This window comes from Asterias rubens, chromosome 20, assembly GCF_902459465.1.
Source record: "Asterias rubens chromosome 20, eAstRub1.3, whole genome shotgun sequence".
NCBI classification, from domain to species: domain Eukaryota; kingdom Metazoa; phylum Echinodermata; class Asteroidea; order Forcipulatida; family Asteriidae; genus Asterias; species Asterias rubens.
The window spans coordinates 1,970,336-1,982,631 of NC_047081.1; the positions used below are offsets into that span (position 1 = coordinate 1,970,336).

The 12,296-nt window shown below is 39.8% G+C and overlaps 1 protein-coding gene across 1 annotated transcript in view; it reads right to left on the reverse strand.

Moving 5' to 3' along the window:
* Positions 1-1,843: 1,843 nt before the first annotated feature.
* Positions 1,844-12,296, reverse strand: part of LOC117303748 (DNA-directed RNA polymerase III subunit RPC1-like) — a 29,536-nt gene continuing 19,083 nt past the window's right edge. Inside the window, exons 25-40 of the mRNA XM_033788070.1 lie at positions 11,788-11,849; positions 11,224-11,379; positions 10,524-10,645; positions 9,808-9,890; positions 9,323-9,511; positions 8,519-8,670; positions 8,025-8,111; positions 7,536-7,601; positions 7,106-7,222; positions 6,559-6,670; positions 5,843-5,915; positions 5,258-5,357; positions 4,624-4,692; positions 4,064-4,127; positions 3,290-3,359; positions 1,844-2,689 (exon numbers count right to left, since the gene is read on the reverse strand). Coding sequence (XP_033643961.1) covers positions 2,599-2,689; positions 3,290-3,359; positions 4,064-4,127; positions 4,624-4,692; positions 5,258-5,357; positions 5,843-5,915; positions 6,559-6,670; positions 7,106-7,222; positions 7,536-7,601; positions 8,025-8,111; positions 8,519-8,670; positions 9,323-9,511; positions 9,808-9,890; positions 10,524-10,645; positions 11,224-11,379; positions 11,788-11,849 — 1,613 coding nt within the window. The 3' untranslated portion in view covers positions 1,844-2,598. The remainder of the gene's footprint in view (positions 2,690-3,289; positions 3,360-4,063; positions 4,128-4,623; positions 4,693-5,257; positions 5,358-5,842; positions 5,916-6,558; positions 6,671-7,105; positions 7,223-7,535; positions 7,602-8,024; positions 8,112-8,518; positions 8,671-9,322; positions 9,512-9,807; positions 9,891-10,523; positions 10,646-11,223; positions 11,380-11,787; positions 11,850-12,296) is intronic.

Sequence of the window (12,296 nt, forward strand, 5' to 3'; positions counted from 1 at the left end):
CGCACACAACTTTACAAGCTCCGGTTTCCACAAGAAATACATTAATTCTAAACTTACTTTTTGCATTTGCTTTGTGAGGACATGTCTTGCATTTCATAACTACCGTTTCTTTTTCAGGAAACGGTAAAATGGAGCCAAATTGCGGGCAAAATTCTCTTGAAGAAGCAAATGACTCCTCTCCGTCCATGTTTTTGAGAAATTCTAATCCAGCATGCGTTTCTGAATGGGCCGCGCGTGATTTGTCAAGCTGGACTTCATCCGAAAATTCAGCGTTGAATTTGGTTTAGGGTATCTGACTAGGTATTAAAATAGGAATCGCGTCCTCTGTTGGCGGATTGTAGAGTCTCCCGCGATCAATGTAGCCTGAACACCCGACGTCACACTAGCACACTCGTGTATGATAAAGACAGGGGACCAGTCTAATTAAAACCTGCAAGCCACCCCGTGACTACTTTGATATTCACTGCTCATGAATATTCATATTAGAATATCATAGTTCAAGTCAATGTATTTTACGCTTTGGGGATGGTTCAATTTTAAAATACAAATAAAATTCAACAATATGGAATTTAATGTTTGGAATGTTTGCACCCTTTTTCAGGCAAAACTGAAAAAGTACACATTTTCAGGCAAAATTTGATACACAAGGTTTCTAGTATATTTTGGGGGCAAAATTTGATAAAAATGCAATGCTATTTGTGTTTGCTAACTATTGTCAAAGACCATTATTCACACTTGGTGTGTCCCAACATATGCATCAAACAACAAACCTGTGAAAATTTGAACTCAATTGGTCATTGAAGTTGCAAGAAAATGATGAAAACACCCGTTGTACAAAATAGTGTGCTTTCAGATAGGAATAAAAGGCTTCTGGTCAGAAGTGTTTTCATTATTTTAGTGAGAAATTATCTCTTTCTCAAAAACTACGTTACTTCAGAGGGACAATGTTTGATACTATCAACAGCTCTCCTTTGCTCGCAACCAAGTAAGGTTTTATGCTAACATTTATTTTGATTAATTACCACTAGTGTCCACTGCCTTTAACACGTCTAGACTGATTTGGACATGGTCCCTAACTAAACTATTGGTTGCCAGTTAATTGATACCTCAAATTCTTCGGTCTGTGGGATTACATAAGCCCCCTTAAGTCAGATGGTCATTCAGTGAGACAAGTTAAAAATACTACAGACACTCCTACAAAAAAATCAAGTCAACACTTTAAACTTGTCATCTTCAACGTGGTCTTTATTTAGTCCTCATACTGACCCAGAATTACTATTACCTTTAACAATTTGAACGAACTTTGACCTTTCCAAGATCAAATCATAAGAATAAATTTGCATAATTCAGATAAAATAGCTATGTCTGATACAATAATGTGAACAATTTGTATTTTTTAAGATAACAAAATTATCAATGTTAAATTGATCAATAGTTTTTTAAATCTCACAAACTTATTTTTGTGATCTGTCAAGATATTGATTTTTAGGGTTATTGTCAAAGACCAGTATTCTCACTTGGTGTATCCCAACATATGCATAAAATAACAAACCTGTGAAAATTTGAATTCATTTTGTCGCCGAAGTTGCATGAAAATGTTGAAAGTAAAGACATCCTTGTTGCATAGAGTTGTTTGTGTTTGCCCGAGAAAGATTCAAATTTGTGGGTGAAAAGTTACCTCTTTCTCTAAAACTACATTACTTCTTTGTTAGAATCGGGCCTAATGCATGTGATCCTTTGTTCCTGTCGGGGCAAGGCAGTTTTCCTTAGCTTACTGGAACATTTCAAGGGGCATCAAGGCAATGACTGGGCATGGGGGCAATTGCCTCCAGGGCCTAATTTCATAGAGCTGCTAAACACAAAAATTTGCTTAGCATGACATGTCTTCCTCGATAAAAACAGGATTACCAACCAATTGCTTGTAACTGCTTATCCTGAGAATCACGTGAAAACTTGGGTGGTAATCTTGTTCTTATCAAGATAAAAATTTCATGCTAAACAAATTATTGTGCTAAGCAGCTCTTTGAAATTGGGCCCAGGAGGTATGCGAAATGCCCTGAGGTGTGCTGCACTTGTATAGGGAGAGGATCCCTTAACAAAGAAATCTCTCAAGTTTATCAACAAAATATTGGTGGCAGGTGCAATTCTTACGCAAGGCCGAATACTATGTGGGAGCACAAGACCAAAGAACAGAGTTACGGAGACATTCCAACAATCTCTGCTACTGTTGCTCAACGCAGAGTCCGCTTTGCTAGCCACTGCCATCCTGCTAAAGACCAGGTCATACCCGACATGTTATATTAGAGACTTCCGCGACCTAATAGAGGACGTAGACCTCTCAACTACATCGGCGTAGTTGATAGAGATATGGAGTCTGATATGAGGACTTTCCAACCATGATGAGGGATAAACACCTCTGGCTTGACATTGTGAATGGAATCTTGGTTGCGACCGCTAAATGATGACGATGATAAGGTTATCAGGTCGAATTGTCCAATCCAATAAGAACGCTACAAGCATTCTGACTTTTGAGACGCTCCCGTTGTTGTCTCCAATGTTTCATTTTGAAGCTGCTCCGGTGAGTTGTCTCCAATTGTTTTATTTCGAAGTTGCGGAAGTTCCTGGGAGGTGGAACTCTGGGTTATCAAAGATGAGCGATCGTTTCGGTGGTGAGCTCTCTTTCTCAGCTGTAAAGGCATCATGGTTAAGGGAAATGCACCAAGTCGCTTTTCACTGCATAGTCATTAACACTAAAGATTTATTAGGCTAAAGCCTGGTTCATACTTCCTACAAAACAAAATCCATGCAAATGCGCTACAAATTTTGACGTCACCCCCAACTGACCCACTCCACAAGCAGGGCACTGGGAGCTGACCTGGGTGAGCCCCTGGAATGACATCAAAGCTATTCGAACGCACCGACCGGGGGCAGACCAGGGTCGACCCAGGAAAGCTAATCGAACGCACCCAGTGTAAAGACTCTGCTAGGGTCAAAAACAAGTATAATTTTAGATAGAAGTCTGAGATTTCTCATCCCTCCTTTTTTTGACCATTGCGTACCTAATTTTGAGTTCAACGTCAGACCAGGGGTTGATTTCACAAAGCAATAAAATTCATCGCAAGACAATTGTCCGTATTACCATAGTGATTGGTATTGTGACATCACACTTTATCTAGCAACTACGATTGATTTGCAGTTAAATTCAATCTTAGCTCCTGGTTAAATCGACCCCAGAGCCATAAAATACTGTAAATAAATTTAAAGAAGACTTAGAAGAATCAAAGGATATTTATGAAGTAGTTTGAAGATTCCAGTCCCAATATTCATTGGAATTCCCATGATGATGCACTCACTAACACCTAGGATAAAAAAAACAAAACAAAATTAAGTCACTTTGACCGAGATAAATGTTACATTTAACTCAGAGCGTCAAAACACATTTATTGAAGAGCAGCTTGAACGAAAAATGGCTTGGATTAACGTGTCGGCGCTCTACCAACTGAGCTACATGTATCTAGCGTCAATGCTGCCAGTCTTCCTATTTTGTTAATCTTTGTTCAGGGTTGCTAGTCAGAAGCCATACAACTGTAACTGTCGCATAGCCAGGGATCAAACCCCAGTTAATGATACAAACTAAGATTGCACCAGCCTATGTGGGGTGTCATGGCCGAGAGGTTAAGAGCACCGAATTCAAACTCTGGTGTTTCTGATAAGTAGACGGTTGGTTTGAGTCCCAGCCCTGACACCTGTGACCTTAAGCGAGACACTTAACCAAGATGATTCGTCCTTCGGATGGGACGTGAAGCTGTTTGTCCCGTGTCTAGTGTAAAGAGAAGGGGTTCGTCCTGGTGTTCCTGGTTTGATTGGCAGCATATTGCGCGACAGTACCTTGTAAACCATTACATGGTGCTTTGTTAAGCAGTAGATCTCATAAATCAAAACAAAGTCCTAATTACCTTGCAGGAAAATACTTTATGTTAAATCGCCTTGAGCGTCATTGAGTGATGGATATGCACGCTATATAAGAAGCCAAATGTATTACTAGGACATTTTTTTTACTTACCACAAATGGAGTCTTTTTGTCCGTGATACGCTGCATCAAACAAATGATCAGCAGTTTTCTCAAACTATTCCACCAAAGACAACAATATCATAAAATTAGATTAAAAAATTCAATATTTTCAAAAGAGAATCAATCTGGAATATCAAACAAAAAATTTAATTAATAACCCCACCCCCCCATATTTTTTTCAACAAAGAAATATCTTAAAAACTTAAACTATCACCTGGGATAAAGAATATTATTTGGTGTTAACCCTACCCCCTTGCCCATCATCTCTGGCGACCCTGGTTCGAATCCAACCTCAGATCAGAGCCTGGCATGTGGATTGGGTTTCAGTCCATACCTGATGGCCTGGGTTTTCCCCTTTGGAGTTTTCCTCCCACATCTTTAAGAAACTAAACATTTCTTCTCAATTCCTATTCATCCTTGTGCTATTGGATGTGTTATCAATAAAAAAATATAAAAAATAAGTTATCAAAACCCCTTACCAAGAGTGGCTTCTAGCCGTGTTTGAGGCGAACTTGCATACAACAAAATCTAGAATCAAAGTTAGGTCTTACCGAAGCAAGCATCAGAACACTCTCTTTCATCTTAGCCAGACCGAAGCGCGTTATCCCAAGAACTTCACCCTGAAAGTACGGAAAAATAAAAGAAATGCAAACTAATTTATTAAAACCATAATTCTCAAGTATATTTGGCAAGAGAAGCCTTCCATACTATCACAAATATCCCAACTCTATAAGAACCAAACATAATATAATGTTGAACGCACAAGATGGGGATTTGGAGATCTAACTACTGCTGGATCGTGAAATTGGTGTCATGGCCATGGTTTAGAGCATCGGATGACAGTTGGATTTGGGTCGACAGCCCAAAACAAGTGTAGCCCTCACTTTAAGTGGCCATCCGGCCTTGTGATGGAGGCAATTTCTCCATAAAAGTTGTTTTAAAAAACTAGTGGAAATCGGTGCTCAAATAATAACACGGGAAACAGACTGGGAAAACATTTAATGATTTGGGGCTGAATAAAGAATGTTTATTTTTGTATGAAACTTCAAGGCAGACTCTGCTAGGGTTGAAATGAAACATCAGGCCATTAACTATTTTTTGGAAAGAAAAAAATTATAGAGCGGAATTTCAACTATCTACCTCCATAAAAACACTGAACTTGAGAGTTTGATTTGATATCCATACCTTGTAGGTCATGAGGTCAGCGAGTAGCATCACATGACGATGGTCAATACTCATTCCGTGACTCACCATCGTATACTCAATCTGCTCAATAATTGTACGCCTGTCAAAACAAAACGCAAATATTTTACACTCAAACTCAATAAATAACAGAGTCAACAACATACAACAACCATACCATTGCTTTACTTCGTCCTTCAGATGGGACATAAAGCCGTTGGTCCCATGTATTGTGTTAACCATGTAAAACAACCCAGTGCACTTAACGAAAAGAGAAGGGGTTCGCCCTGGTGTTCCTGTCTGTGGCTGCTGTATGTGCCGTAGCACCTTGTAAACCATTATAAGGTGCTAAATAATTGGGTCTAAGAATTCATCACTGCAATAACTTATCTTTCTTCTCAGCGCCTTGAGTACCTTGTTTGGTAGATATGTGCGCTATATAAGACTTCGATATTATAATTAAAAGCAGTCAAGTGGAAATAGATGAAAGAGATAAAAGTACACAGATAAAAAATTAACTATAAACAAAAATAGCAAGCTTGTGGGTACAACCAAGACCATTTTAGAGAATTTTTGTCAATAACTTACCGCGCTGCTTCTATACCTAATGTCTTCTCCATTTCATACGTGTTGTTGGACGTTGTAGAAGTTCCTTTCACACCTAAAATTAAATTTAACAAATTGATTTTTAGAAGAGTTTATTCCGAGAATTAATAATAATTATAACAGTGGCCTCTTATATAGCACTCAAATCTGTCACCCAGTGAGGCTTATGGCGCTCCAACGATATTTCCTTGGGTCACTGGGCCATTTATTTCATTTCTTAAACCATCTCAGCTCTCTTGGGAGTATACAGTCTGTGCTGCCAAACATGTAGCGCACCAAGCTTAATCAATCACAAGAATCACCTCTGTCCTTACAGGTCCCCATCATTTACCCCTGGGTGATAAGAAGCAATTATAGTTAAGTGTCGTGCTCAAGGGCATAAGTGTCATGACCGGGATTCGAACCAGAATTTGAGTCAATCAATCAACGCAGAGACAGCAAGGGTCCGTCGTGCCAATCTCCTATGTCCACGTCCGACAGCCTCACGCCATACGTGGTCGATTTTGCTAGGTCAGACAAGTTGTTGGGCCCAGGAAGATCGAGGGACGCCTCTCTGTCTCTTCTATCCAGGGGCCGGTGCTATGCCTCCCCTGGAGAATTTGAGTCCGATGCACTAATCCCGTCACCGCAACATGCATATTCATTACACAAAGTGGGACCGAACCTGGGACATGAAAGAGAATGTTGAAGTGTCTCACCCCTTGTTGCCACCACCGCTTGTAGATTGTCGCCCTCTACCAGTAACTTGTAGAGAGTTTTACTGCCTTTTTCATCGATGTGTATCACAGCACGAGAAACACTTGCTATACCCTAAGTAAATATAAAACATGTTCGTAGGAAGATTAAGATGTGATATAATGAAGCAATAAACAAACAGTGTTACACAAACATTCAAAAGTAATAATGAATTTGTTGTAAACAAAACAACCAATCATGGGATGTATTTTTCAAAGTGATATATTTCTCAAAACGCTTAATACTATCAAAAGCTGCTGTAAGTTTCTTACCAAAAGTTTTCAATGCCTTTGATTTTAAAGGTGATTACCAAAACGTATCCGCCTCTCTTAATATTCATGCTTGACGTCACCATTCTAACGCAAAACGAGGCCATCAGCGTAGCCACTGCAATCTGGATTGAGTAGTTGGTACTGGCTGATGGCCTCATTTTGGGTTAGAATGGTGCATAAGGAATGAATATTAAGAGAGGCATAAACCTTTCCGTTAATTAAGATCCAAACATCTTACCTGAATGACGACATCGGTTAGATTGTTCTTGAGGAACTGCAGAGCATAGTACATTGAGCTTTTACTAGTCTCCTGTGGAGTCACTGTTAGCATACTGGATGATAACACTTGCACGTTCTGAAAAAAAAACACAATCACACCAAGATTTGTTTTAATTTTTTTACACACCCAACAGCAAAAATAGCCCCAATAGATGGGTTGCAATACGCGTCATTGACTGCTATCTTTGATGTAAAACAATGGAAAATTGCACGGGTGTACGCGCTGCTCGTGACCCTTAGTCAATGGTAGCTCTTCACGCGTGCACAATTGATCAAATATTGCAGCTAATGACGCCTATTGCAATCCATCTATAGCAGAATGATTAGGAAACGAGAGTAGGTGTGCAGTTACTCATAGGTGAACAAAGAAAATATTACTTGAATCTTACCTGTGGTTTAACCTTGAGTCTGGAGGCACAGATGGACATACTGACAGAGTCAACGTTTACTTCAAGCTGTCGACAAAAGATATTAACAATCAACCAAACCAATCTAATTATACTTTTGGGAGATCTGGGTTAGACTTCATAAAGCTTGCTAAGCTGACATTTTCTGCTTAAAGCGGCCATTCAAAGAGTTTCTAGTTGTAGAAATACAACATAGCAAATCGAGTGACGACAAGTCCTTCACACTTGTTAGTGCATATAACAAAACAATTCTGTATTTAGGACTGAAACTTACCGGAAATGTTCACAAAAATGAGAATATAAGTTTTTGTTTCCAAAAATTGTGAATTTTGTTTTATGAGCGATGATCTCTTCTCTCTGGTGGTTGCTTGAGTTCTTTTTCAAGAATATTTTATGACTGAAGGAGATTTTTATCAAAATCCTGAAGTCAGGAAAAAAAAACACATGCATGAAATACATGTATGTATTTACCTTTAGTAGATTAATTCGATCCAGGTCTAGCTTGATGAGAATGAAGCAATCATCTGGGAGGAACACCTCTTCAATAAACTCAGACACCTGACAATCAAAACACAGCAGCAATCATAAAACCAGTAACATACATAGAGCAGTTAAACAAACTTAATGGCATTTAACTTCATGCCTGATGTGGTCGAGCGGTTTGCCGCCTCCGACTCAAGTTTTGATAACCGAGTGCATATATTGCTGTATTATTTGTATACATGTAGATTTGACTGTGAATCTCCATTTGAAATGAGGTCAAAGGTACATTAATACTGATCCTGACAAACGCTCAAGGCTGGTATCTGGAAAAATTTGAGAGCTTCGAAGTGTGACGCCAGATGTTCATCGTGGGTGCACTTGGGTTCCCTACATTTCAACACTATAGTTCAATTCCACATTTCTGACACAAGTTTGAGACAGGATTTGAACCTCGGCTCACAAAGTTACCACGTTCGTCTTACCTCTCCAAGTCTAGTCTTCTCCATCCGCCCCTTGACCAGCCTAGCAAAGTCGGCATTGTCCTCCACGTCAAGCAGGGCAGTGATGATTGGTGTGCTGATGTTTTTAGATGCGTTGATGATCTCTTTGATGCGGGGGACTCCCAAAGTGATATGTGTGCCGTGGTTAAGGAAAAATGCACCGGAAGGTTTGTAATTTGTTTCTGACCAGAGTCTCGCTGGAAGGGCTGCAGCAGCTCATGGAAATGTTATCCCCCTTTCCGGAGAAGATATTCTCTTTCGAAAATAATAATAATAAATAATAATTACAACATTTATAGAGCGCTAAATATGTTTCTAAGCGTTAATATAAAAGCTACCAGTTCATATTGAAAAAGTAATCTCATAATTCTGGGAAAAGCAAAAGTTAAGAATTTGTTTTAGTACGCGAAGCTTATGGTTTTATTGAACAGGAGATGCAACTACATAACAATTATTTTACCAAAAGTATACCCTGCCTTTTAGGCAGGATACAAGTTACACAGGATAAGAGTTACAAAAGGTACTTGTGGAATGTTGTGTTTTGGTAATAGTGTTCTTTAAGATATTTTGCCTACAGCTATTATTTAGGTTGATGAAGTAGTGTAAAAAGAACAGATTAATAACTGTGATTAATCTCTGTAAATATTATTGATTGATTCTTGTTATTTGTTAATGAATATAAAAAGAGAGAAAAAAAAGTGTTCAAAATGGCAAAGGTTTCAAATCAAAATCAGCAGAAAGTCTTGTAACTGTTTCAGAAAAAAAAAGTTTTTTTTAAAAGGATATTCATGGAGGCGACTCCGGCAAAATGAAAGGTCTTGAGTGTCATCTGAGTGCCCGGTTCCCCGATGCTCTGGGCACCAACCGCACCTACCGCCGTGCCTGGCTCAATACGCGCCCTCATGTGCTTCAATCTGCACATGCTCAGAAACTCCTTCACCTGGATTGGTGTGATGCGCTCGAGCTGGTACAAAACTGCAACGATCAAGAGCAACCAGATTCAAGATTAAAGGCAGTGGATACTATTGGTAATTACCCAAAATAGTTATTATCATATAATCTTACTTGATTACGAGTAATGGGGAGAGGTTGGTAGTTTAAAATATTGTGAGAAAAAGCTCCCTCTGAAGTGACGTAGTTTTCGAGAAAGAAATAATTGTCCATGAATTAGATTTTGAGACCTCAGATTTGATTTGTATGATTCCCCCATTCCCTTTGATAAAACAAGTTAACCAATCAATAAAACGAGCCAAATAACATAAAGTTGTTACCATTTCTCTCTTTCTGTACTTCACTCAGTCCGCACTGGAACCGACTGGTCCGAATGTTCTCACAAACTTTGTCAATGTAATCCCTGCAAACCAAAAAAAAAAACGTTTTTTAAAATAAAATACATATGGTTGGAACAATGTTTTAAAAGTAGAATACAATGATCCACACAAATTTGCCTAGAAATTGGGTGGTTTTCCTTTTACTGTGCGAACTAACACGGTCGTCCATTTATGGGAGTAAAAAATTTGACCCCCATAAATGGCCGACCGTGTTAGTCGACGAGGTAAAAGGAAAACCGTGCAATTTCGAGGTATGTTTGTGTAAATCATTGTATTCTACTTTTACAACATCTTTCTACCCATGTGCATTTTATAACAAGCGGTTACAAACCCTTTGCCAAGACCAACTCGACCGATCCAAGGCAACATGTTCCTTTAAGATCCTACTCTTCTTCAGGTAGAGTTTTCTTCTTGGAGTTGTCTGCAAGAAACTTCTCTCAATATTTGGCTCATACCAAAGCAAGACTATTCCTTAAATCTCAACCCCTTTAAGATGTTCTGGCCATGGCCCTCTCTCTCTCTGCAGGTGTTATAGCTTTAATAGAAACATTTCTAAAAAGCAGGAATATGATTTTTAGAAATGATAAATTTAAATGGTGAAGATACACCGTTTGATATCAAATATGTTTCCAACAAAATGTATAAAAATTACTTACTTGAGTTCTTGTCTGAATTCTGGACTGCACTTCTGAAACTCTTTGGAGTTGATGGTTTCATACGCTACAGATCGTAATGCACCACTGCTCATTGTAAAATTACCACGATCTGAGAACTTACTCTGTGTCAAAAATAAAACAAAGTTTAGGTCTTGCATTTCTTGTAAGTCCCATCCTCCTCTTTACCCTGATGTGATGTATCTCTCTATCAAAGTCAGCTTGTTTTTAGCATCCCTCCCTCAAGCCCAACCCCTCCCCTTCCTTACCCTGATGTGATGTAGCACCCTTTAGCCCTTTACATCCCCCAAGCCCAACCCATCCCTTCCCCAACCTGATGTGATATAGCACCAAATAGCCCTTCACATCCCACCCTCAAGCCCCACCCCTCCCTTACCCTGATGTGGTGCAGCACCCATTAGCCTTTTCCATCCCTCCCTCAAGCCCCACCCCCTCCCCTTCCTCACCCTGATGTGGTGTAGCATCCATTAGCCCTTTACATCTCTCCCCAAGCTCCACCCCTCCCCTCCCTTAACCTGATGTTGTGTAGCACCCATTACATCCCTCCCTCATGCCCCACCCCTCCCCTCCCTCACCCTGATGTGGTGTAGCACTTTATCAAACTCAGCTTGCTGAGCTTCCATGAGGGTACACCATTAGCCCTTAACATCCTTCCCCAAGCTCCACCCGTCCCCTCCCTTACCCTGATGTGATGTAGCACCCTATCAAAGTCAGCGGGCTTGTCCTTGGCTTCCATCATGGCTGGATCCAGTCCGTCGGCTCCATATACAAACTGGATGACGTCACTCATGGAGTTGCGCACAGTCGAGTCATAATGGGAGCACAGATCTTCCAAAGACTGTCAATAACAAAACAAAAATGAATAAATTAATGGTTTGGGCCAAAAACAAAAGAAGGCTGGACAGAGATATTTAGATCGAGTTCGGGCGGTGTGTTCTTGGATGCTCAAGAACACATAGGATCACTGTTCATATGAGCGATGATAATGTAGCGCCTTTTTGTTTGTTCTCGACTGATCCCTGCTGAAAGGTAGTGTGTGATGTGGTTCCGAGTGTATTATTCTCAGGTCATGTTCTCATCAATAGCGCACTCGGGCCAAGAACACACCGACAGAACTCACCCATAGTGTTTAGTGTTATTTCAGAGGGCACGAAGGGCAGTCATTATCAATAAGTCTTAATACAAAAGGCCCAATAGGTGACAGTATTTATCAGTTTCAAAAGGCTCAACAGAGGGCAGTATTTACCTTGACCAGCCTTCTCTGCATGTAGCCAGTCTCTGCAGTTTTAACAGCGGTATCCACCAGACCTAAATCAAAACAATTGAAATCTCTTATTCTCAATTTAATGAACATTTCACTTAACTTCCATAGATTTTGGGTTACTTTTTTATCTGCCCTTTTTTGTACCTAATCTTGCATCCACACCGAAGAGCACTTTTGTGCATACCGGCGCTACAGAAGACATCATTGTTCTTTTATTATTTGATGAGCAAATAAGACCAGCTTTGAGTTTTGGCAAACTGTCTCTAGTTTGTTGATGCCCCACAGAAACTCGTCTCTCACACCTCTGCTCACAATTTCGAACAGGGATCGATCCTACGTGAAAAGAGGTAATAGGAGTTGACTGGAGGCTATTTGAGACGCAGAGAATACGCAACATTTTGAGGGGCGGGAAGTGTGACTCAATCTCAATGCGTCTCACCATCCAATTCATTCACAATCCTTTGAGCCCCCAGAAATATAAAAAATTGAAA